This window comes from Saccostrea cucullata, unplaced genomic scaffold (genome assembly GCF_032062105.1).
Source record: "Saccostrea cucullata isolate Sc308-1 unplaced genomic scaffold, CSIRO_AGI_Scuc_v1 ctg9269, whole genome shotgun sequence".
In the NCBI taxonomy this organism is placed as follows: Eukaryota; Metazoa; Mollusca; class Bivalvia; order Ostreida; family Ostreidae; genus Saccostrea; species Saccostrea cuccullata.
The window spans coordinates 2,284-25,381 of NW_026924973.1; the positions used below are offsets into that span (position 1 = coordinate 2,284).

Here is a 23,098-nt window from a genome sequence, read left to right on the forward strand (position 1 = left end):
GTTCTACACAAGGATCGTCCTCGGGATCCCAATTACTAAAAATCATTCCACAATGAAAACAGGTAGCGCTATCTTTCACTCCCCTGTAGTAAAACCCGGCTCGAGCTAGGTCTGGTATTTTTCCTAAGAGAGGTTCTGGCCATCCCTGCTCAAAAGTAGCTTCTCTCTTTGAGAGCCGAGCATACTGGGGATAACGCATGGGTTGATCTAGCAACTTCTCAGTCATGACTGAACTTTTGATTTGTATTGCTCCCCTTTTTATAGGAAGAAGAAAAACAACAACAACACATAAAACAACAATTCAATTTTTTAATTCAATGTCCACATTGAACATATCAATAACCATAAGGTAAAGTGTTATAAGAGGGTAACAATTGTCTCTTATCATACACAATTCTATACTTTTTCTCTAATGGTTTGCTCACGACCTCATGATCACGAGTCCTCTGGATTTTGTAGGGATAAGTGACTGTCACTTCCTCTATTTCTCCTTTGAGCATTTTTTCTAAAGTCTCTAGGGACACGATCTGGGAGGTACGATAGTTGAGAGTGATTCCTTTGACTTTATGAACCTCGGTTCCTTTGGCCGGCCGGTAACCATAATTTTTAGGGCCTGCCGACATGAATTTGATGATGTGATCCCCGTCTAATTCGTCGGTCCATTCTCCTAAACTATTACCCAAGGTAGGATTAAAGGCTCCTTCCCGATGTTGGTAAATGATACTGTCCGTATCGAAATAAAGGACCCGATCTCCTAAAGGTTGTAAAGTCTCGTAGAGGTGTAAACGGGCATGCGCGGTGGTAAAACAAGCCAGGACCACGTTTCCAAAGGGACATTCTTCGACGAATTCCTGTTTGTCTTGATAATTCACTAGAATCTTGTCCTTATTTGAATCCTCTTTATTGTCTAAGAGTTGCATGCCCTTGATGTCGAGAGTCGAATCTTGTAAGAGTTGCTGTAATTCCTCTTCTTCGTCCAAGTATCTGGTTTTGGGTAATAACAAGCGTTGAGCAAATTTTCCCCACAGACAATTTAAAAAAAGTTTAGCAATGGTTCTTCTCACTGGATTCTTCTCGATACTGAGAATGTCCATCATGAATCCTTCTTTGTATAACACTTGTCGAATGTAATCTTGTTCTTGTTCTGAGGTCTTACAGTCGGGGGGAAATCCGGACGCTTCCTGTTTGATCTTGAGGAAGGTATCGATGTAAGATCTGAATAACTCTTGACTGCTTTCTTTAAAATGCCATACTTCGTAGATTCGATCTAAGGTATATCCCATGTCTAGGGCTTTATGTAATTCGGTCGTCACCCAAGTACCCGTGAGACTACGTTCCTGGGAGGTGTGTTGACATCGATCTTGAGAAGTAGAGTCCTGTCGTTCGGCACACGTGCGACATAAGGGAAATAATAACTTGCCTCCCGTCCGATAAGGTAATACGGGGTGATAGAGGTCTCGGGGAGGTAAGACCCGACAGTGAATGAGACCGAAATAATTTCTCACATCCTGGAACTCGTCTATGATGATCTCGGGATGCCCTACGGGAAAAGGTCTGTGTTTCAACACGTAAGGGTATAGGGAACAAACGTCCACGTATCTCATGTCCCCTTCCTCACAATATAATCGGGTGGCATTGGTCCTACCTCCGTACAGGGCTTCTCGAGGGTTCAAAGGATCGGGAATGTCCAGGTCTCGTACAAAATGCTGTAAACTCTCATCTTTTTGCACTTGCTGATCGAAATCGTGCTCCCAGATACCACGGACGGTATACCCCATATCCTCCAAAGTCAAAGTCCTTCTGAGGGTTTCTTCGTGTAATTGCTGGTAAGTATATTGGGTCCGGTGAGGATGAGTTTCGGTCTGTAAACTGGGATAGCAGGTGGGGCATCCGTGCCAATAGCACCCGTAAAATTCGTAGACGGTGCGAGTCGCTTCCTGGTATCCGTCGACGGTATAATTTCCGATCTGGACTTCGCCCCCGTTTCTGGCATGTTGTATGTGACATCCGGTCTGTTTACTCATCCAGGTGAGCCACCGACAGGCTTTAGCCGAATATTGTCGTGCCGGTTGATACCCGAGGTTCGGAATGATGGCAATGGTGTCTTCAGGCATGAATTGTCGACGGTAGGCTAAATTAGCAGCACTGGCAAAAGTGATGGATTCCTGGAAAGGGTCCACGTTGACCAAACTCTTGAGGGTGGATTTAAACTTTGCACAGCATCGACGTAAAATGTCGACGTCCGAGACACAATACTCTACAAACTCTTTCTGGAAATCAAACACTTTCCCCCTCTGTTGTTCGTACCATTCATAAAAAGCCCGTCGTCCTCTGATAGACATTTCGTCCGGATTGTAGAAAGCTGCCGGTGGATAAGGTCCTACGTAATTCTGGTTCTGTTCCGTATTAAAAAAGTGAGGGAAATAACCTTTCTTCAATTCGTCGAATCCGAAAGCGGAGGGCATCTTAGCTAATGCAAATGGTAAGAAACTATAGGAGTCGATGAATTTCAGTCCGCATATTTCCATGTACAAGATCTTACTGCCGTTCATGATGACGTTAGGTTTCAGGCAAGAGGAATGCACCAGGTGATTCAAAATGAACTGTCCGTCGTAGCCTTTGAAGTTATGGGCGATGACGATGGCCTCGTCGTGTACTAAAGTGGAATTCTTAGTACCTGTAGTGGGTTGTAATAACCAGACCATGAACTTCTTTAAGGTGTCTGGTCCTTGAAATAGGTGCTGACGGGGTCCCATGTGTTGACAATGAGGACAGGGTTGGTCTATGGGTAAGTGACCGCAATGTTGACAGACGCGGTGTGCCACACATAGATTAGGGATGTGAATGCCGGTTTCCTGAGTGCATTCGAAATCGAAATAGATGTAAAACTGTAAGGTGTCTTTCCCCTTCTTCTTCTTCTTCTGGGGCTTCTGTTGTACGTAGCACTGATGATCGGTATCGACGATTTTCTTACAGATCTTACACTGTTTCTGTCCTCCGCATTTGTGATGAGGGAATAAATTCTTAGGTATCCAGGAATGACACTTCTCGCATAGCCCCATTAAATTGCAGACAGTAGTGGTGGTCTTCTTACTATGGGGTTTTAAATGATTTTCGTAGCAGGTCCTGTTCTTAAACATTCCATGGCATTCCTGGCATTTAATCTCGATCCCTTCATCGGGACATTTAGGGTGTTGTCCTAAACAATAGGGACAGCGATGAGGGCACTTGGAGCGATGGTCTGTGACCTTCCTGTACCCCACGTCGCAATGATCACAGTAATATTGGTTCCCCGTTACTCCCGGCATCGATAGGATGGCATCGTAATGATGGTCGTCGAACAATATGTTCAAACAAGTTCCGTCTCCCCAGCCTTTGAAGATGCGCTCTAAGGTGAGTTTAGTCGAAGTAGACTTGAACTGAAATATTTTCAGTCGATACTGAGGAGCTAATACCTGTTGTAATTTCGTCCACTCTGCAGATCCACAAGCTTGAGTGATATCACACTCGGCCTGTTCCATGAGGGCTATGGCCTCTCGTTTCTGGTCCAAGGATTGCCTATCTCCTAATCTCATGCGTTTCCATTGTTTTTCCCATTCGGGGTCTGGATGTTCGGGTTTTTGACTGTGTAATCGAGTGACGACGATGGCTCTAGCTAAACAAAATTTATCCCAGGGATTGACGATCTTTTATTGTTTTTGAAAGTCTCCTTATTCACTTGTAAATGTTTGGTTCTGTCTCCACCACTTCCCTCGGGATACTTGACCCGAAACATATCAAATTCCATGCCCCCGTCGCCCAGTTTGAACCCTTTTCTGGATTGTTGCACGGCTTCAATCTTGTCTAAAATGACGTCCTCGTTAAAATGTTTACATTGGGTAAACTCGTACTAAATCTCTGATTCCAGAGATTTGTGGCGTATGTTCAGGCGGAGGTAATCGTTAGGATTACACTGCATTTTCGATTTGAAAGTTTGTAACATGTGTCTGAATAATCGCCGAACGAATCCTCTGTTTTCTTCCTCTGGAAACTCTTTAAAAATCACAGTGTAAAAATCCTCTTGAGCTTTAAATTTTCTAGAGTGCACCCTTTCATTCACTGTGACTCGATAATACTGGGATATGGCCTTGGGTTTGGGTGGTGAATGAATAGGTAACTTTGACCCCTCATGCGCCCTTGTCCTTTGCTGTTGCTGTCGTTGTTTTTCTAGTTGAGCTCTTCTCTGTAATAGTCTGGCATTTCTTTTCCGAAGCTTTAATTCTCGCTCTTTATTTTCATCAAGAATTTGATCTAATTCTCTCTCCCGTAGTTGTCGTTGTCGTTGTTGTTGTTGTTGTTGTTGTTGTTGTTCTAATTGAGCTCTTCTCTGTAATATTTTAGCATTTTTTTCCCGGAGCTTTAACTCTTGCTCTCTTTTCTCATAAAGAATTCGTTCTAATTCTCTTTCCCTTTTTTCCATTTTAATAATCGCTGAGCATGTAACTGTTTTTCTCTTGTAGATTCCATGACCCCCCAGGCAGGGAGCTGGATCTGACAGTAGAATGGCCTGAAAGTCGGAGAAAACCTGTATTTATACAGTGGATGACGTCACAATGCATAGGTAAGCACATTTACACGGCCCTAAACAAACTTGAATCGCTGCCAAGTATTTACCTGTGTAGTCAGCATAAAAAAACGTAGGTAAAACGTATTTTTTTTGCACACGGCCCACAGCAGGTATATAAACCAGCGCTGAACATTGACGTTCACACTTCGTTAGCATTCTGAATTTGACACAGGTAAAAATATGGCAGAAGAAAATACAAAGGAGAACGTACCAGAAACACAGGATCCTTTAGATGTAGATGAAAGAAGTTTGATGTGCCTTCTCCTAAATAAAAAGAGAGAAGCGCTGAGAAAGATTTGTGATCTAGGAATGGAGATAAACCAGTTAGAGAAAGAAGTGGTGGAAATGATTCGCCATGTAAATAAGGAGATGGACCAGTTAGAGAAAGAGATTAGAGATCTAGGAAGGGAAGCAGACCTAGAAGAAATGATCAGTATCATACAGGGATTAAAAGAAGTGATGAAAGAGATTCGTGATTTAGGAAGGGAAGCAGACCAGAAGAAAAAATAAAGAAGAGTCCAGCCACAAGAGGAAAATTATGTATATATTTTAATTCTGAATAAAATTGCTGTGTTCTTTGTTATTGTGTGTTATTTGTTATTGTTTTGAGGAAATCCAGTTTGAACCGGCTGGCTGGCTAGACCGTCTAGACTGTGAATGAATGCGTGACGTCATAATGACATTCTTTTGAATCGCTGCCAAATTCGTAGTAGCAGCGTATAGAGTATAATGTAAACACAGTGTAAACACAGCCCCGTATTTAGGGGGCTCTATGTACTGAATTGAACCGGCTATCCCCCACAGGGGCTGCACTCCCTTGACCCGCCTATCCCCCCACAGGGGCTGCACTCCCTTGACCCAGCTATCCCCCCAGGGGCTGCACTCGCTTGACCCGGCTATCCCCCCCAGCCCCAAAAGTGCACTCAGTTGACCCAGCCATCTAGGCTGCTTATACTACTGGTGCCCGTTTTACAAAAGAACATACGACTAAGACCAAAAACTTCAGATGATTCTAAAATTTTGCAAAATGAATAATTCTCTTTAAAATTGTTTGTGTAATAATATCTTGCCACATTCCTTTTAAAAAGTTTAAAATAATTTTCGATATAATTTTTATTAAAAAGTTATATGAAGAATTAAATTTGGTCTTAAGTCGTAAGTCCTTTTGTAAAACGGGCCACTGACGTATGTTTGTACGCAAAAACGTCCACATCATTTTAGGGAAAAAGGAGAAAGGGAGAGGCAGGCGAAATTTTTATGCTCTGAAATCATTTTGCAATAAATAGATACTTTTAAAAATAAAAGAAAATGTCTAGAAACAATTTAATAAACGATACATAATAACTGAAAATCAACAGAATCAGTTTTAGGGGGAAATATGATAATATAGACATCTCTATTTCTGAAATCATTGATTTTCCTTTAATCTGGTTTACGTATTGCTGATTTTTTTTTCTAAGTGCATTACACTCATATATACATGTACCACTCCAACCGATTAATTTATTATCATATTTATTTGTCTCTCCAAAAGTCTAAAATTGTTTTAAGTGGGCTCTTCATATTACATAAAAAACGATATGTACAATGTATTGGGCATATCCTTTCTCATTTTAGAGTGTTTGTCCATATTTTGTACGAAAACAAAACAGACCTCGAAAATATGGGTGCATAACAAACTTAAAAGTGTAAGGAGGGTTGAATATGCTCATCGAAATTCAATAACTGTCGGTGGCATCGCCCTCTGGATCCTCATCAGGGCTTAATCACAGACCCATTGGGGACATTAGGCCCCCAAACCCCCTGTCTACTCTTTGCGTCCACATCAAAAGTGAATGGCCTGGCTACGCCACTGCAGCCGGACTCTATCTACACTTTTTTAAACATGGTTTTTCTTGCCTGAAAGTGTCAGGATCTTTATTTTAACAACTTTTAAGTATATTTAAAGAAGATTCAAAATTTAAAAAAATTATTTTACATTTAACAATTCGGAAGACAAGCCCCTATGGATAAAATATCACAAAATTTAAACAGTTTACTGTAATTCTTCGATAAGAACAACCTTCAGTTCGCTTTCTGTTTTGGTTTCTTTTCTTATTTTTTTTTTCTGAAGATCACGTTATTCCCATTTTGATCGGGCTCGGCATCCATTTTCTCTTTATTTCTACATCCGGAGTAAAAGCACTCGGCGTCAACACTGTGAACACATTGTTTTGCCGATCGTTAAAGCTTTACACTGCAAAAGATCCATACAAATGATGAGGTAAAGTTGTGTTTATGCATTGAATTGTACATTTTCATTACGTACTCTTAAATACGTAAACATGGTAAACTGTAAAATGCACTAGTTTGAATTAAGTCAGTACATAAGCCTCTGAATTTTTATCAATAAGCCGTTATATGCTTGATTAGAGTGCCCCCCTCTATATATAAATACATCAGGATATATATAGAGGGGGTATATATATCACTCTCTCTATTCAAGCATATAAAGGCTTATTGATAGAAATTCAGAGGCCTGTCAGTGTGGCTGTGGCCAGTAAGTGACAAATTGAAATCTTTCACAGATCTCAAAAGCAAATTTTGTAAACAATATTGGACTTTTGTCTTGAATATTCTTGTGATGATGTTGCCTGATATGGTCAGAATTTTCATTTCCACATTTACATCTTTATGATCATCACACATGGAACTTAATAAAAACATAGATGTGTTAATTGGCAGGAAATATCAATATAGTATAGAATTACAAATATAATCGCTAAATGTTTCTTGAAAGGAACCAAAGCATCATCATTTGAAAAATAAATTGCTTAAATTAAAATTTTAAGATTGGTACACACAGGGGATTTTAGAGTTTCCTTTCAATGTGGTCATGTCTATTTGATTGCTCACTTATTTTTACCTCTAGGAACATGAGAGGACGAGGGGGACCAATGAGGGGAGGAATGATGAGACCGATGTCCCCTATGGGAGGCCCCTTTAAACCTGGACCTCCGTAAGTGATTGGATGCTTTTTAAAAATATCACACAAAAATAAAATGTTTTAAGTTTAATGAATAAAATATTCAAACTTGGCCTTTGATAAATGCCTCACTAAAATGTATTTCCATTTAGAAATGATGTTTGAATCAATTGAGCATTTTTCTGGGAAGATAAATATTTTGATACTTCTAACCTGTATACATAATATTTTTAATAATATGTGTGGCTAATTGTATTCGGCGCGCTCGCGCAACAGATTTTGTTTATAAAATTTATCGCTTATACAGCATCGGGCTCGATATCTTCTACTAATCAAAGTACTGAAAGTACTGATAGTTGTTGATTTAAATTGTTACACACTTTTTTCACAACTATTCAAGTTATGTTTATTTATGCTCCATAAGGAAGTTTGTTAGAATTAAATAAAGAGAAAATGACACGATTGTACAGAGTCGAAAAGGTAAGGTTTGCTTTTATCTCACCATAACCTAAGAATGATATGCCAGAAAGCATAAGACTTTTTCTCTGTTCATTTTTTTCAATAAATTAATAAGGTATTTTTCTGACTAAAAGTTTGTTTAAAAGGGCTATTTATAACAAAGTCATTTCTGTAACTATAGTTTCTCCCCCATCCTCAGATCTCTAATAAAGACAAGTTAATTCTTAGTAGTAATATTATTTAAAAATGTAACAAGGAATATTTTTTAAACACTGATACCAATATATGGCAGCTTTTACCCATGAAAATCAAGTCTTTAAAAAGGAGTTTAGAGTCTAGAGTCCAGGGGCATAACGTAATACTAATAAATTTTAATTTGTTGCATTGGCGTCGGAAGCAAATTGAAAGGGGGGGGGGGTAAGTGAAAGAAAAAAAATTCGAACCTGAAAAATCTTAACAAGCAAAAAGAAAAATGTATCTATTGTCCAACACGAAAATCCTATTTCGTAGGGAGGGGGGGTTGAACTTCTTTAAATACCATATTTTTGTTCTTTCAAACACTACCACTTAGCCTTCTTCGACTACACTGCAACGTGCCTGTTGAAAATGGGGGCTAAACCTATGCCCCAATGTTTAATATGATGTGCCCAGGCCTGTGTGTTAAACATAAAATAAATTTATAAAAACCAAAGCACTCAATATTTTTAGATGCTATAGTTAAAGTTTGGAAAGATATACAGTGGACCTTCAGATATCCGGATGCTTCAGTATCCAGAAGATTTTTCATCGGAACAGAATTTTCTAACGATATTTTGTCTTGTTTAAATGGTGATTCAGGTATCCGGTCGCTTCACATATCCGGACAAAATGACTAGCAACCAAAGCGTCTGGATAAATGAGGCTCCACTGTATACGAGAGAGAGAGAAATCAAAAGTAGGTCAATTCCAAAATGGGTGAATTTCGGATTACTCTTGCATAAATTGTGGTAAGGCATGCATGGATCAAAGGGGACCCGGATCCCTGGAAATTTCAAATTTATTTAAACTGATTCAGTAAAGCTAAAGCTATGCCTCGGACCCTCTTCCCCTTGCGATTTGAGCCACCAACTCCAAGGGAAATTTTTCTGCATCCACCTAACAAAGAAATACAATCGGGCTCGAGCTGTCGACTTCATTATAAGCGATAACGCTTAAATTATACAGAAAATCCCTGTCATTTGAGTGTTTTAATGCTGGGAGAAAATACGTTTGTGATATTGGGATGAGATGGACGCGCTTGTGCGCCGACGCGCTGAATACAATTAGCCATATGTGTCATGTTCAATGCTTCTTGTCGCAAAATGGAGGTGTTGTCAGTTGTGAATCCACTTCATTGCATTAAATAAAAGAAAGTACTATTCTTTAACAGGTTCCGGGCCTTCATTCCTCACATACCATTTGATTTGGTTCAGGTAAATCATGATTATCTGATAATATGTCTTTTTTTTCTTTTTTACATAATTTTGGCTTCCATATTTCCTTATTTGACTAAGGCTGTCAAAATTTAATTCCCTGGTTCTAAGGCCAATTTTCTCCAAAACAGATGCGGGAGGGCGGCATTTTATTTTTCATTTTATTGGCAATAAAGTAGATGAGGGAGGTATTTTTTTTATATTTTAATTTCCAAATTTTCTTTAACATAAAGATAATTTTTTTAATCACAGATATACTTTCCATTTCGGTCAAAATTTCTGCTTTATCCATTGATTAACACCGTGTAAACATCGTAGGTAATGTCCTCGAATGTATTTTCAAACGAAGTAGCCAAAATCTCATTGTAAATGGCTACCGGAAGTGATATTTGAATACTAAACTAGGAAACAAATGAGGTCGGAATTTTTTTTCCCGGATTGGTCTCCGCAATACCAACTTTTTATCAAAAAATACAAAAAAATCGGCAATGCTGCTACCTCAAAACGGATGCGCGCGGGCCTGAGAACCAAGATTTCAATTTTATATGGCCTAATGTCCCAGTGCAGCATTTCTTATTTACATTTTTATCATCTTTTGCAGTGTGAATCAACATTTCCAAGGACCAAACCCACTCCTGATGAGAAAGTTTTTACAGATGTTAGTATTCATTGTTTCTTTACGTTGGATTCTCTACATTGTAATATGTTTTACGGTGTGACCGTTGGGGCGAGCGCACTTGCACCATGAAAAACACTCTAAAAACTGATTAGCCACTTCAAACATCAAGCCGCACGAGACATCTCGACTAGCTGTGACGTCACAGATGTCACGGAGCTCGTCGGAGCTTACGGAGACAGCCGAGCGTCTGTTTGAAGCTATAGACCCAGTGCAATTTTGGTTGAAAAACATTGTAGAGTTATTTTTTGTTTTTTGAAATATTTCTACAAACTGATCTAGCCCTTTATGCTTTACGTTATTATTTATTTATTTATTTATTTGCGCAAAGGACATTGGGTAGTGCAGGAATTCTGGGAATGTTTCACAGAGAAATTTGGCTGATGTATGTACAGATTTTAATCCGAATTTCCTCTGTTCTTACACGTTAGTCTACTGAGCTTGCTGCACTCGCTATAAAAAGACATTAAACTACAGTAACTTGAAATACTGGGATAAATAACAAAACAGTGTTCTACAATAAATACAGTCAAGTCTATTGTCTATAACTTATATGACATGAAGTACTAAATTGTCATTCAAATTTTGTTTAAGATTAAACTTAAACTCCTCTTCAACACATTGCCAGTACTAGTATATCTGTATTCATTGTATAGGTGGATGGGGCTACTGATGTTAATCTATCCACTAATGCAGATATTTTGTTATTTGTCTGTATCTTGTTTCTTATTATAGGTATATAGGGATACTGATGTTAATCTATTCAGATATTTTGCTATCTGTATATATTTATATAAAAACAATGACCTGACACTATATCATGGAGGCATTCTAGTAAATCTGTTTTCATCCTACAGGTGTTAGGGATACTAATGTTGCAGATATTTCATTATTTATCTTTTTTCACAGTGTCTACTAAAGAGGAACAATGACCTGACCCCCTCGTCACAGGAGCAGGCCTCAATCCTGGCCCTGGTCACCAAAATACAGGGAGTGATGGACAGTCTGGTGCTGGCTCCCACCTCCTTTGATCCCGCAGTAAGTAACTTCCTAATTTCAACCTGTGGTCAGTAACTTCCTTGTTGGATCTTTTAGGCTATAAAAAAATATTATCTTGGTTCTCAGGTCCTCCCTCATCTCTTTTAAGGGTGCCTCATTGACCCTTTTTATTGCTAAATCAATAAAATAAAAACAACAAAGCTCCTCCTTCATCATTTTCTTAGGTTTTGTACAATGTAAAAAGCTGCCTCATCAGTTTTGGGGGCAATAAAAAGTGAAAAAAAAATGCCTCCCTCCCTCATCATATTTCTTGAAAAAAGGCCTGAGAACCAAGGAATTAATTTTACATGGCCTTAAATGTATGTTTTTGTACCTCTACTAAAATTTAGATCATTAGTTGTTAATACTTTCCTAGATTTCTATTCCCCTTGACCAAGACTATTTCCCTCGACTCTACCTCGGGAAATAGTCTTGGGGAACTGGAATCTTGACTGCTAACTCTCTCAGTGATATAATTTAATTGTATATTTATTTTTGAATGTAAGATGAAAGACTTCATGTAAAAGTTTCCTTCAAAGAAAAAAGATGTAGAAAAGTTAAATATGATAGAAACTTAACTATACATGGGTAAGAAGTGGATTTTAAGGAATCAACTTAATCAAATACACTAAAGATTAAGCTAAAATAGATGAATCTCCCTCCATTGACAAATATAAGATACAGAGACTCTGAGTTAGTTTCTGTGTTTTCTTAGTATTAGATTTAAAATGTATATAATATTTTTTTTATGAAATATTGCTCCAGATTCGTCTCAAGTCTGGCGTACATGCCTCTAAGGACATTTATGTGGTAAATCAAGCGTCTTTGTTTTATTCTGTGTAACACAAGTTCTGTAAAATTGTTATATTTATGCTTTATACATAATTTATTCAAATTATCAAGTTACTTAATTTTTTATGCAAAGATTTGTTACTACAAATTGACAGATTTCACAAATTGGATATTATTTACCACATCTGAGAGTTCATTGTCAATGCATTTATTTTCTTCACATTTAATGTTTGGTCATTTTATTTTTAAATTTTGGTAAATCAATGTGAACAAATTTTTGGAATGCTTTAAACACTAAATGAAAAATGTTCCAGATAGATTTTAAACATAAATGATTCATATACCGGTAGGTCCAAATGCAAATATTAAAGATATTAATAACATTTTTAGGATCCTAGGAAATTTAAGCTGTTGTTGTACAGTTAGTGAAATTTGTAATGTTGAAGGATTGAAATCTTGTTATTTTATATTAGTGTTTTTATTACCGTATATACTCGCCTATAAGTCGGTCCGCCTATAAGTCGGTTGTATTTTAGAAGTTCATTTTAGAAAGATTGACCTTCTATAATACCAGTCTTTTTGTATCTCGCCTATAAGTCGGACATAGAGTTTTGGACCAAATTTTAACTCCCAAAAAACCGACTTATAGGCGAGTATATACGGTACTTATGAACATGATGAAATAAGTAAAAGCTTGTGGTTTTTAATTTCAATTGAAAATTCTATCTTCATGTCATTAGATGTTTAGTGAGATTCAAAGATATTGAAGATAAAGGGAGAGAAATGGATTGACTGTTTAATTTTTAGCCGTGCTTATTGCTCAAAGAGCAAATTGCCGGCTTATGTGATCCTGTTCAAGGCAGGATGTTGACCCCATAGTCGCCATTTTAAAGTTACGTGCAAAAATATAATTCTTACTCTCAACCGCTTTTGAGATAATATAAACGCTACATAAAGCAACAAAAATAAAACGAAGTTTTATCTATATAAAATAAACAGTAGTAGTAATGACTTTGAAAACTTCATAAGTCAAAGAACATAGTTCATTAGCATAAGGATTTTTGATAATCAGTGTTACCGTAGTTCTCTGCACATACGAGGTAAAGCAGGAGAGGGAACCAGACTGGCCTGTTTGTTTACATTCAGCTGCGGTACCAGATTAATTCTGATTCTGACAAAATCGGACCGTGATATTAGGATTGAAAAACTCACTTTCAGTGTCTTATCATTTATATTGATAGTTTTAAAATAATTTTTTCATCAGAATATAAACGTGATTCATGTAAGAAATCCATTCTACTCTGTAAATGAGCCCGGCTCTCCGTACATTCTGAGTACTTTGATTTTTTTATTTCAAAGAATTCCTATTTTGTGTCATTAGACTTCTTGAAAATGTTTAATTTTTTTTTTCATTATTTTGACCTGTTGAAAATTTATTTTCAGAATTTTTTGGGAGTAACAACCCCGCCATAAATGCTTTTATGCATATACTGCATCTATTTGTGAACAGTTTTTTTTTTTATAAGAAATAAAAAAGATGAGAGAGAGAGAAAAAAGTAGAGAAATAAGAGAGTTATTATCTTAGAATAAACAAATATGTTTTAAGTGTCACATTATGGTTTTTTTTTTTTTTACACATATACTGTAGAATTCCAATATAATATTTCAAGTATCATCACAAATGAATAGGTTTATTCTGGAGGTCAAAACCACTTATCAAAGTATTTTAGTCTTACTATATTTGAACCCTTTATATCTCAAAGTTTTTCTCAATCCCATCGACATTTGAGATAACAAGGTTTGAATTTTAATGATTTTTATGACCAGGATTTAAAATTTGTTTTTTGTTTTTTTTCAGCAAATAGAGGAGGTGAGACAGGTTGGGTCGTTTAAGAAAGGCACCATGATGGCGGGAAACAATGTAGCTGATATCGTAGTCATGCTGAAAACTCTACCCACAAGTATGTATGGTGATTTGTTAAGTGTTAGGCTAGTAGGAATTGTGCGTACTACTTTAATGTTTATGGGTTGAATGCTCATTCAGTTATCTTGGGGATTAAAAGTCTAAAAAAAAATTTTAAGTTTATATTACTGTTTGTTCTAGACATATGCTATTACTACAGGGATTTTCCACTGCCCCGTGTAGGGCCGAATATAGGCCCCATTCTCAAATGCAAAATCACTCCATTTTTCCCAAAAATGAACAGCCTGTGTTTAATTTTTGAAAAATTCATGTAAATCAAACATGGTCATGTTTGAACTCTTACTGAATGAACATAATTTTGGAGACTTTGCTAAAACTTTATGATAATAGATCTGTTTTCTGAAGTAAAGTTCTGAAAATATGAAGTAAAAAGTCAATTTTAACTATCATAAGTCACTGGTAAAGTGTTTATTCATTGAAATACATCTTACTATAAAATTTCCCAAAAAGTTGTAAAATTGAAAGGGCCTGGGCCCCTTTCTTAAAATTGGGTGGAAAATACCTGATTACCAATCTGTATGTTTTATCCACCTTCTAACCCATTATAGTTGTATATATAGACCAGTAAACTGTCATCATGAATTTATTTTATTTTTTTTTTGCAAAATAGCATAAAATTAAAAACGAGCAAGTTTAGTTATAGACAGTTAAATACAGATTGGTTTAAAAATGTGTCTAGAATTAGGGAGTGAAAGGTAGTCGATTGACAAATAATGAAAATTGGAGAAATTCTCCCCAACAGTGTGCAGAAAATTTTCCGCCGCGAATTGTATCTTAATATTTGGAAAAAGAAAAATCAATTTTTAAGTCGGACAGGGTTTTTAGCCGGGCTTATTGCTCAAAGAGCAATTGCCGGCTTATGTGATCCTGTTCAAGGCAGGATGTTGACCCCATAGTCGCCATTTTAAAGTTACGTGCAAAAATATAATTCTTACTCTCAACCGCTTTTGAGATAATACAAACGCTAAATAAAGAAACAAAAATAAAACGAAGTTTTATATATATAAAATAAACATTAGTAGTAATGACTTTGAAAACTTCATAAGTCAAAGAACATAGTTCATTAGCGTAAGGATTTTTGATAATCAGTGTTACCGTAGTTCTCGACACATACGAGGTAAAGCAGGAGAGGGAACCAGACTGGCCTATTTGTTTACATTTAGCTGCGGTACCAGATTAATTCTGATTCTGACAAAATCGGACCGTGGTATTAGGATTGAAAAACTCATTGACAGTGTCTTATCATTTATATTGATAGTTTTAAAATAAGTTTTTCATCAGAATATAAACGTGATTCATGTAAGAAATCCATTCTACTCTGTAAATGAGCCCGGCTCACTGTACTTCTGAGTACTTTGATTTTTTTACTGATGTGGAAAGAAAGAATATTAAGCTTTCTTAATAATGTGTTTATTTTTTATTTTCAACAGAGGAGGCTGTAGCAGTTCTGGGAAATAAGATTGTAGAGGATCTCCGGACACAGGACCCTGACGAAGGTACCACAATTGTATAATAAAATCTTAATATCATCTCCTAATCATTGGGACCAAGATTAAACTTTAAAAGATTCAATGAATTGAGATACCCAGGATAATATAAAAAAAATATATATATCGTAAGTCTGGAAATTTTTACGTCAGATTTTATTTTGCGAATTCAGGTCAAAAGGGTGTTGATTAATTTTTACGTTTCAAAATTTTGCAAATTACCACTGCTTTGTTTACATTTTCTTATTGGTAATTTATTTTTAAGAAAAATATTTTTGTGAATGCAGTGAACTCGCAAATTTGCAAAAGAAATTTCTACAGCAAAAATTTCCAGATTTACGGTAGAATATTGTTTGGGACAACTGACTTACTTTAACATATCACTGGTATTTGAGAGACATGTAATGGTGTTAGAGGTAAGTTCCAAAGTGACTGTACAATTTTGTACATAAGCATAGAAACTGTGTATTTTCTCTTAGATCATTTCAATAACAGGAAATTGAAAACATTCTTTTAAATTATGAATAAAAAAATATTTCTCAAAGTATATTATTTAAAAAAAATTAATTAAAATTTTGTTTTCAGTGTTAACTATGCTGACCAATGACACAGGATTTGAGATCAGTTCATCAGACGCCACAGTTAAATGTCTGATCACCACTATCCCGCCTAACCTGAAGAAACTAGACCCAGAGTTACACTGTAAGTATAGGTCTCAAATGTACTCACAAGTATTCCTACAAATCTAAGGAAACTGGACTCAGAATTAAACTGTAAGTATAGCCCAAAATCTCAAATGTGTGTCACAAATATTCCCCCAATCCTAAGAAACTTGACACAGATTTACATTTTAAGTACCGGTATGGCCTTACTATACTTTGCACTCTAGAGTTTTTTAAAAATTCAATGATATTTTTTAATTTATGGATTTAGAGTTATCTGCCCTTAGAGCAGAAATAAAAAAAAAGTGTATCACTCAATTTATACTGATTTTATCTAATCTCAAAATGTTTATAGCCCAAGATATTTTTATTTTATTGAACACTCTATACACTTTCACTACCTATTAAATAAACATCAGTGATTTGTGTCTATATGTCTTAAGTTCTCTTTCCTTGACCGTGTAGTGGATGGGAAGGTCATGCAGAGTCACCTGGCAGGAATCCGTCATGCTCGCTGGTTTGAGGAGAATGCATTCCATTCAAGGTAGCCATTTCTGTGTAATTTTTTTAACATACAATAAAAAATTATTGCTATGGGAAATGAGCTCAAATAGGTGTGGTTCTCTTAGTGACTATCTGTATATATTAGTAATATTCTCACTTCTGTGTATAATATAATTCAGTTCAACCTTCTGTCATGTATTTGATGTGCAAAATTTATTCATGATATTGGAAAGAACATTTCATGAGAAGCTAAAATTTCCTTGTAATGAAATTAGGAGCAAGAAAACATTTTTTTCAGGTTCTACATGCTTTTATGTGTGCAGAATTAATCTTCCAGTTTACATTTTCATTCATGTATTTTTTTCTATTGTAGTATCAAAGTCCTGATTCGATTAATGAGAGATCTTAAGAATAGATTTAAAGGATTTGAACCTCTGACCTCATGGATCATTGATCTGTTGGTAAGGTTGTTCAATCTTGATACTTAAACTGACCAATATTGATTATGAAAGTTTATATAAATGAATAATATTTTTCAAGGTTTTTCATAAAAAAAAGAAAATGGTCAATATCCTTTGAATTTGCAAACAAAGCATTAATCCTATTTAGTTTGTGAAGCTATTTAAACTATCAATTATAATATTGTTATAAGAATGGAATTTTTTTTTATTCAGTCTCACTATGCTATCATGAACAATCCCACAAGACAGCCCCTTCCCATCAATGTAGCTTTCAAGTAAGTAGAGTCTTTTTTTTTTAAACACTGAGAGCATTATACTGTATAAAGGTGTAAATATAGAACTTATGTACAATCATACTACATTATCTCGAACCAAGATATCTGATGTATTAGAGATATGGAAATTCAGGATACCAAAGTTCAGCTGTATTTAGTTTTCAAAATAGAGTAACTGGCATTTATCCCCCCCCCTTCCCCCAATTTACCCCCATAAATATTGTTCAGAGACAATGAAGTATTGTGAACAATTTAATGAAAGGTTTTTACTAGGAGTGAAGCGGTTCACCGCAGTATCGGTTCACTGCAATATTTTTTCTCGATTTGATACACGGTACAAAATCTCTACTTTCGGTTCGGTTCGTTTTTCGGTCGGGATCGTCATTCAGTCAGGTTTGGCATAAGGTTTAAACATGCTTTTCTGTACAATTAGTTAAAAAACTGCATTTTTGTAGACTTGAAGTTTGTAAAATAATTTTTAACAGTCAAATCAATTAAATTGATTTATTCTATCCATTTTGCACATACATTAATTGACTTAATTAAGTAAAAGAAGCATAAAACAACAGTTGACTTTGTTTCCTTCTATCAAAATGTATCTTATTGAAAATAACTGAACCAAGACCAAATTTTACAATACATATCCAACCGTGAAGGAGGCGTATCGTTTCACTCCTAGTTTTTACTTAAATGGAGAAAGTGCATGCAAATAAAGTGTTAATTTATTTCATAATGGCTATTAAATTGCCTAAAATGCCTGAGTTTATAACAGATCGAGTAGATTTAAATCCACTTTATTGTAGAACAAATGGTAGATTACTCTATAATGATTACATAAAAATGCCACAGAATCAGAACTTTTTACTGTCAAGTTTATAAAGGTTCAGAAACCTTTATAAACTTGACAGTAGAAAAAAAAGTACAGGAAGTACATAATTGATATACACATATTGCATGTAGAAACTGTGCCATGTAATGTATCTGAGATAATTTGTTCAACTATACAGGAGATGTCTACAGTTGCTGGCTGCGGGATTTTTCCTGCCGGGATCGGTCGGGATCACGGATCCCTGTGAACAAGGAACAGTTCGAGTCCACACAGTGATGACTCTGGAACAACAGGTTAGTACAGGAAGTGATGTAATAGACTGATCAGCACGGTATGTACAGGAAGTGATGTAATAGACTGATCAGCGCGGTATGTACAGGCAGTAGATTGTGAATTGGTGTGAGGAAGTTATACCTATATACAGGGTCAAAGTATAAATCGATGTAGGATATTTCCTTGTTATTCATAAAGTGTATGGCAGTTGGTAAAAGCAATAAGGAAAGGTTTAGCTATACTAGTGGAAGTTGTTGTTTATGTAGAACACTGTGTATGTGTATACCTGGATGTTAAATACTTTGTGTTTGATTGAGCATTTTAAATGTTAACTTTAGAATGGTTAAAATCTGTAGAGGGAAGCAACTCTGAGAAGCTACATATTTTATTTATTTTACAATATATGTACATGTATGTCATCTAAGTGATCTTATAAGTCAACTGAAAAAAAATATTTAAGGAATAACTGTCTTAAATTACTATTTCATGATGTGTTCAATCAATTGGCTTGTGTGATAATTTGCATAAACACAGAAAGGTGTTTATGCATAAAATTATCAGGCAAGCCAATCGTATGATCATTGTCATGAAATAACAAAATCTGACAGTTATTCCTTATATTTACATGCTCTGGATTCTGCCAATCTACGTGCTACAAGCCCCGATTTAGTCTCTATTTGTCCCGCCCTGCATGTAATTTTTTTTTAACCGCGCCTATCGATGAACCAGTGCATTGATGAGGAAATAAAGTACATTGACTATTTATAATTTTATCTCGGACAAAGACATTGGAAATGTAAATATATGTAAATTAAAATAGGACATCTTGAAGCTAATTAAGTAACAGTATATTTTACAAGCCATATATCTGATAGTTTGAATTTGCAAAAATTGCTATCTTTCAAAAAAATAACACTCTGAATGTCATATCTTTAATTTTGCAATCTGTATGAAAGAAAAAAGTGCAACATAAAAAATACGCACACACACAATCTGACAAATAACAGATCTATTGATAAGCTCTAAAATTCTCATAGTCACTGTACAGGTACTACCAGAAATTTTGAGCAAATCAAAAATCTGATTTTACTCATATTAAGCCTGCAAAAGTTCTGAATCATAATATTTTCTCCCTTTATTATACTTCCCTCCTTTCTCCTTGATTTTTCCACTCCATCCCTCCCTTTCATTTATTAGCTCACCTGAGCCGAAGGCTCAAGTGAGCTTTTCTGATCAAAATTTGTCCGTCGTCTGTCGTCGTCGTTGTTGTCGTCGTAAACTTTTCACATTTTCATCTTCTTCTCAAGAACCACTGGGCCAATTTCAACCAAACTTGGCACAAAGTATCCTTGGGTGAAGGGAATTCAAGTTTGTTCAAATGAAGGGCCACGCCCTTTTCCAAGGGGAGATAATCATGAATTTGTTAAAAATAAATGGCATTTTAAAAAAATCTTCTCCAGAACCGCTGGGCCAGGAAAAATGAAACTCATGTGAAATCATCCTCAGGTAGTGTAGATTTAAGTTTGTTCAAATCATGACCCCCGGGGCAAGGGTGGGGCCAAAATGGCCGACCCAAGTTTTACATACGAATATACAGGAAAAATCTTTAAAAATCTTCTTCTCCAGAATCACTGGGCAAGAAAAAATGAAACTCATGTGGAATCATCCTCAGGTAGTGCAAATTCAAGTTTGTTCAAATCATGCCACCCGGGGCAAGGGTGGGGCCAAAATGGCCGACCCAAGTTTTACATAGGAATATATAGGAAAAATCTTTAAAAATCTTCTTCTCCAGAATCACTGGGCCAGGAAAGATGAAACTCATGTGGAATCATCCTCAGGTAGGGTAGATTCAAGTTTGTTCAAATCATGCCCCCCGGGGCAAGGGTTGGGCCAAAATGGCCGACCCAAGTTTTACATACGAATATACAGGAAAAATCTTTAAAAATCTTCTTCTCCAGAATCACTGGGTAAGAAAAAATGAAACTCATGTGGAATCATCCTCAGGTAGTGCAAATTCAAGTTTGTTCAAATCATGCCACCCGGGGCAAGGGTGGGGCCAAAATGGCCGACCCAAGTTTTACATAGGAATATATAGGAAAAATCTTTAAAAATCTTCTTCTCCAGAATCACTGGGCCAGGAAAGATGAAACTCATGTGGAATCATCCTCAGGTAGGGTAGATTCAAGTTTGTTCAAATCATGCCCCCCGAGGCAAGGGTTGGGCCAAAATGGCCGACCCAAGTTTTACATACGAATATATAAGAAAAATCTTTAAAAATCTTCTTCTCCAGAACCACTGGGCAAGAAAAAATGAAACTCATGTGGAATCATCCTCAGGTAGTGCAAATTCAAGTTTGTTCAAATCATGCCACCCGGGGCAAGGGTGGGGCCAAAATGGCCGACCCAAGTTTTACATAGGAATATATAGGAAAAATCTTTAAAAATCTTCTTCTCCAGAATCACTGGGCCAGGAAAGATGAAACTCATGTGGAATCATCCTCAGGTAGGGTAGATTCAAGTTTGTTCAAATCATGCCCCCCGGGGCAAGGGTTGGGCCAAAATGGCCGACCCAAGTTTTACATATTAGGAATATATAAGAAAAATCTTTAAAAATCTTCTTCTCCAGAACCACTGGGCTAGGAAAGATGAAACTCATGTGGAATCATCCTCAGGTAGTGTAGATTCAAGTTTGTTCAAATCATGCCCCCCGGGGCAAGGGTGGGGCCAAAATGGCCGACCCAAGTTTTACATAGGAATATAAGAAAAATCCTTAAAAATCTTCTTCTCCAGAACCACTGGGCCAGGAAAGATGAAACTCGTGGAATCATCCTCAGGTAGTGTAGATTCAAGTTTGATCAAATCATGCCCCCCGGGGCAAGGGTGGGGCCAAAATGGCCGACCCAAGTTTTACAAAGGGATATATAGGGAAACCTTTTAAAATCTTCTTTTCAAGTACTTCAAAGCTATGATTAGTGATATTTATATGGAATCATCCTCAGGTAGTGTAGATTCTAGTTTGTTCAAATAATGAACGCCTGGGGGGGGGAGTAAATTCAAGCCTGATGTGCTCAGGTGAGCGCTGTGGCCCCTGGGCCTCTTGTTTTGTGATACTATGACCCCTTGATATGGTATATATGAAAGGTTGGAAATGAGTGGAGAATACATAATGTAGTTATCTTTCTATGTACAGGATATGGTGTGCTTCACAGCTCAGACTTTACTTCGAGTGTTAACACATGGAGGATTTAAACAGATCTTAGGCATGGAAGGAAATTCTAGTAAGTAAAAAAAAATATCCATAAATGTAAATGCTGCAGGTTCTCATGAAGTGTTTTGAATCTTGTTAAAAAAAAGACTAAGAAGCTCACATTATTTTTGATATTTTTATTCAAAATGAAATTCTATCAATCAACTAGTTTTGAGAGTAAATACAAAGGAATCAGCGAATCGATATGTTGATAGTCATGGCTTGTGGGGATACACATGGCTAAAAGATGTAAAATGTGGAAATATCTTTGGAGATTTTTGTGAGGGTGGGGGGGGGGGGCAGCTTTACATTATGCTTCATCTGATTTACTATAGAAGGATTTTTCTCCTTTTTTTGTTACAAAATGTAAAATGTAGTAGTATGTTTGGAAATTTTTTGGGAAGGGGGGGAGCTTTACATTATAGGTTATCTGAACTACTGTTGATGGATTTCTGTACCTCCACACAGGTATAGCGACAGAGATGAGTGTGTGGGAGGGGGTGGTTGTGACGCCGTCAGACAAGGCGTACGAGAAACCCGAAAAACGGGAGGGAGAGGAAGACGATGAAGATGGTGACATGGAAACGCAATGATCACCATGAAAACACCATGTTCTACATGTAAGAGTTTTCAATTTCTCTTGTTAAATGGTATTATCTTTATGCAAGAATTTTGTATTAGTATTTTAAATAAATTTCTGTTCTGCAGAATTTCAAACAAGATAATAATGTCATGCATTCTATAGAGTACATGTAAATATTTACTGCTACTAAAATTGCATACTTGACTTTATTGCTCATGCAAAGTTGGCTAAACGGGCTATAATTATTATTGATATGAATTAATAATTTCATGTTTCTGTTAATAATCATAAATTTACAGGATGGTCCAAGAGCAATAGAATTTGTGCGGCAGTGACAGAATTGTGGCTGATGTTTCACTTACAAAAGTGGTTAAAGCCAGTGGATCATTAGTGTGTTATACATTGTTCTGTTGAAACTGAGAGTTCGAAAGGACAGAACCAAAGGAATAAACAAATGGACATGTTAATTTAGAGGAGAGAGAGTGTGTGTGAGAGAGAGAGAGAGAGACTATTGATTAAATGCCATATTTGTATGTTTTACTTTGTTTTCATCTTATATTGTGACTGTATTGTTTAGTAGTATGTTGTTGAAATTTCAATTTTAGAAGGAAATTGAAAATTCATTCTCTTAGCTTATTATTACGAAATAGAATTTTTTATCTTTTCTTTATGACTTGAATGTTATTCATGCATTTGTGGGATATTGCAAGAGCAAGGCAGCAAATATGTATGTAGAAATCCTATTAAAATATAACAGAAAATACAATGTATACTAAGATCAATTATGTAGTGAGTTTATTATTTTTT

General features: G+C 36.2%; 2 protein-coding genes across 2 annotated transcripts; one reads left to right on the forward strand and one right to left on the reverse strand.

The window, feature by feature from the left end:
- Nucleotides 1–335: 335 nt before the first annotated feature.
- LOC134267751 (uncharacterized) lies at nt 336–3,575 on the reverse strand. Its single transcript, XM_062749963.1, has 2 exons — nt 2,828–3,575; nt 336–2,470 (listed from the first exon to the last, which is right to left on the reverse strand). The coding sequence occupies exons 1-2, from the start codon at nt 3,573–3,575 to the stop codon at nt 336–338; spliced, it is 2,883 nt and encodes a 960-aa protein (XP_062605947.1).
- A 3,161-nt stretch (nt 3,576–6,736) lies between these two features.
- LOC134267752 (interleukin enhancer-binding factor 2 homolog) lies at nt 6,737–23,092 on the forward strand. Its single transcript, XM_062749964.1, has 15 exons — nt 6,737–6,869; nt 7,518–7,604; nt 9,439–9,481; nt 10,083–10,139; nt 11,067–11,195; nt 13,846–13,948; nt 15,402–15,467; nt 16,044–16,160; nt 16,586–16,664; nt 16,998–17,085; nt 17,299–17,360; nt 18,368–18,482; nt 21,652–21,739; nt 22,177–22,328; nt 22,591–23,092. Exons 1-14 carry the CDS (start codon nt 6,862–6,864, stop codon nt 22,299–22,301), a joined length of 1,167 nt encoding a protein of 388 aa, XP_062605948.1. The 5' UTR covers nt 6,737–6,861; the 3' UTR covers nt 22,302–22,328; nt 22,591–23,092.
- Nucleotides 23,093–23,098: the final 6 nt, after the last annotated feature.

What these genes read in the sequence shown, in the direction of transcription:
- LOC134267752 (XM_062749964.1), top strand. An exon ending in GCTGAAAACTCTACCCACAA is followed by an intron (nt 13,949 to 15,401) that starts GTATGTATGGTG and finishes TATTTTCAACAG; the next exon opens with AGGAGGCTGTAGCAGTTCTG. An exon ending in CCCATCAATGTAGCTTTCAA is followed by an intron (nt 17,361 to 18,367) that starts GTAAGTAGAGTC and finishes TCAACTATACAG; the next exon opens with GAGATGTCTACAGTTGCTGG.
- LOC134267751 (XM_062749963.1), bottom strand. Translation starts at nt 3,575, where the DNA reads ATGAGATTAGGAGATAGGCAATCCTTGGACCAGAAACGAGAGGCCATA. An exon ending in CATTCACATCCCTAATCTAT is followed by an intron (nt 2,471 to 2,827) that starts GTGTGGCACACC and finishes CATTTGCATTAG; the next exon opens with CTAAGATGCCCTCCGCTTTC.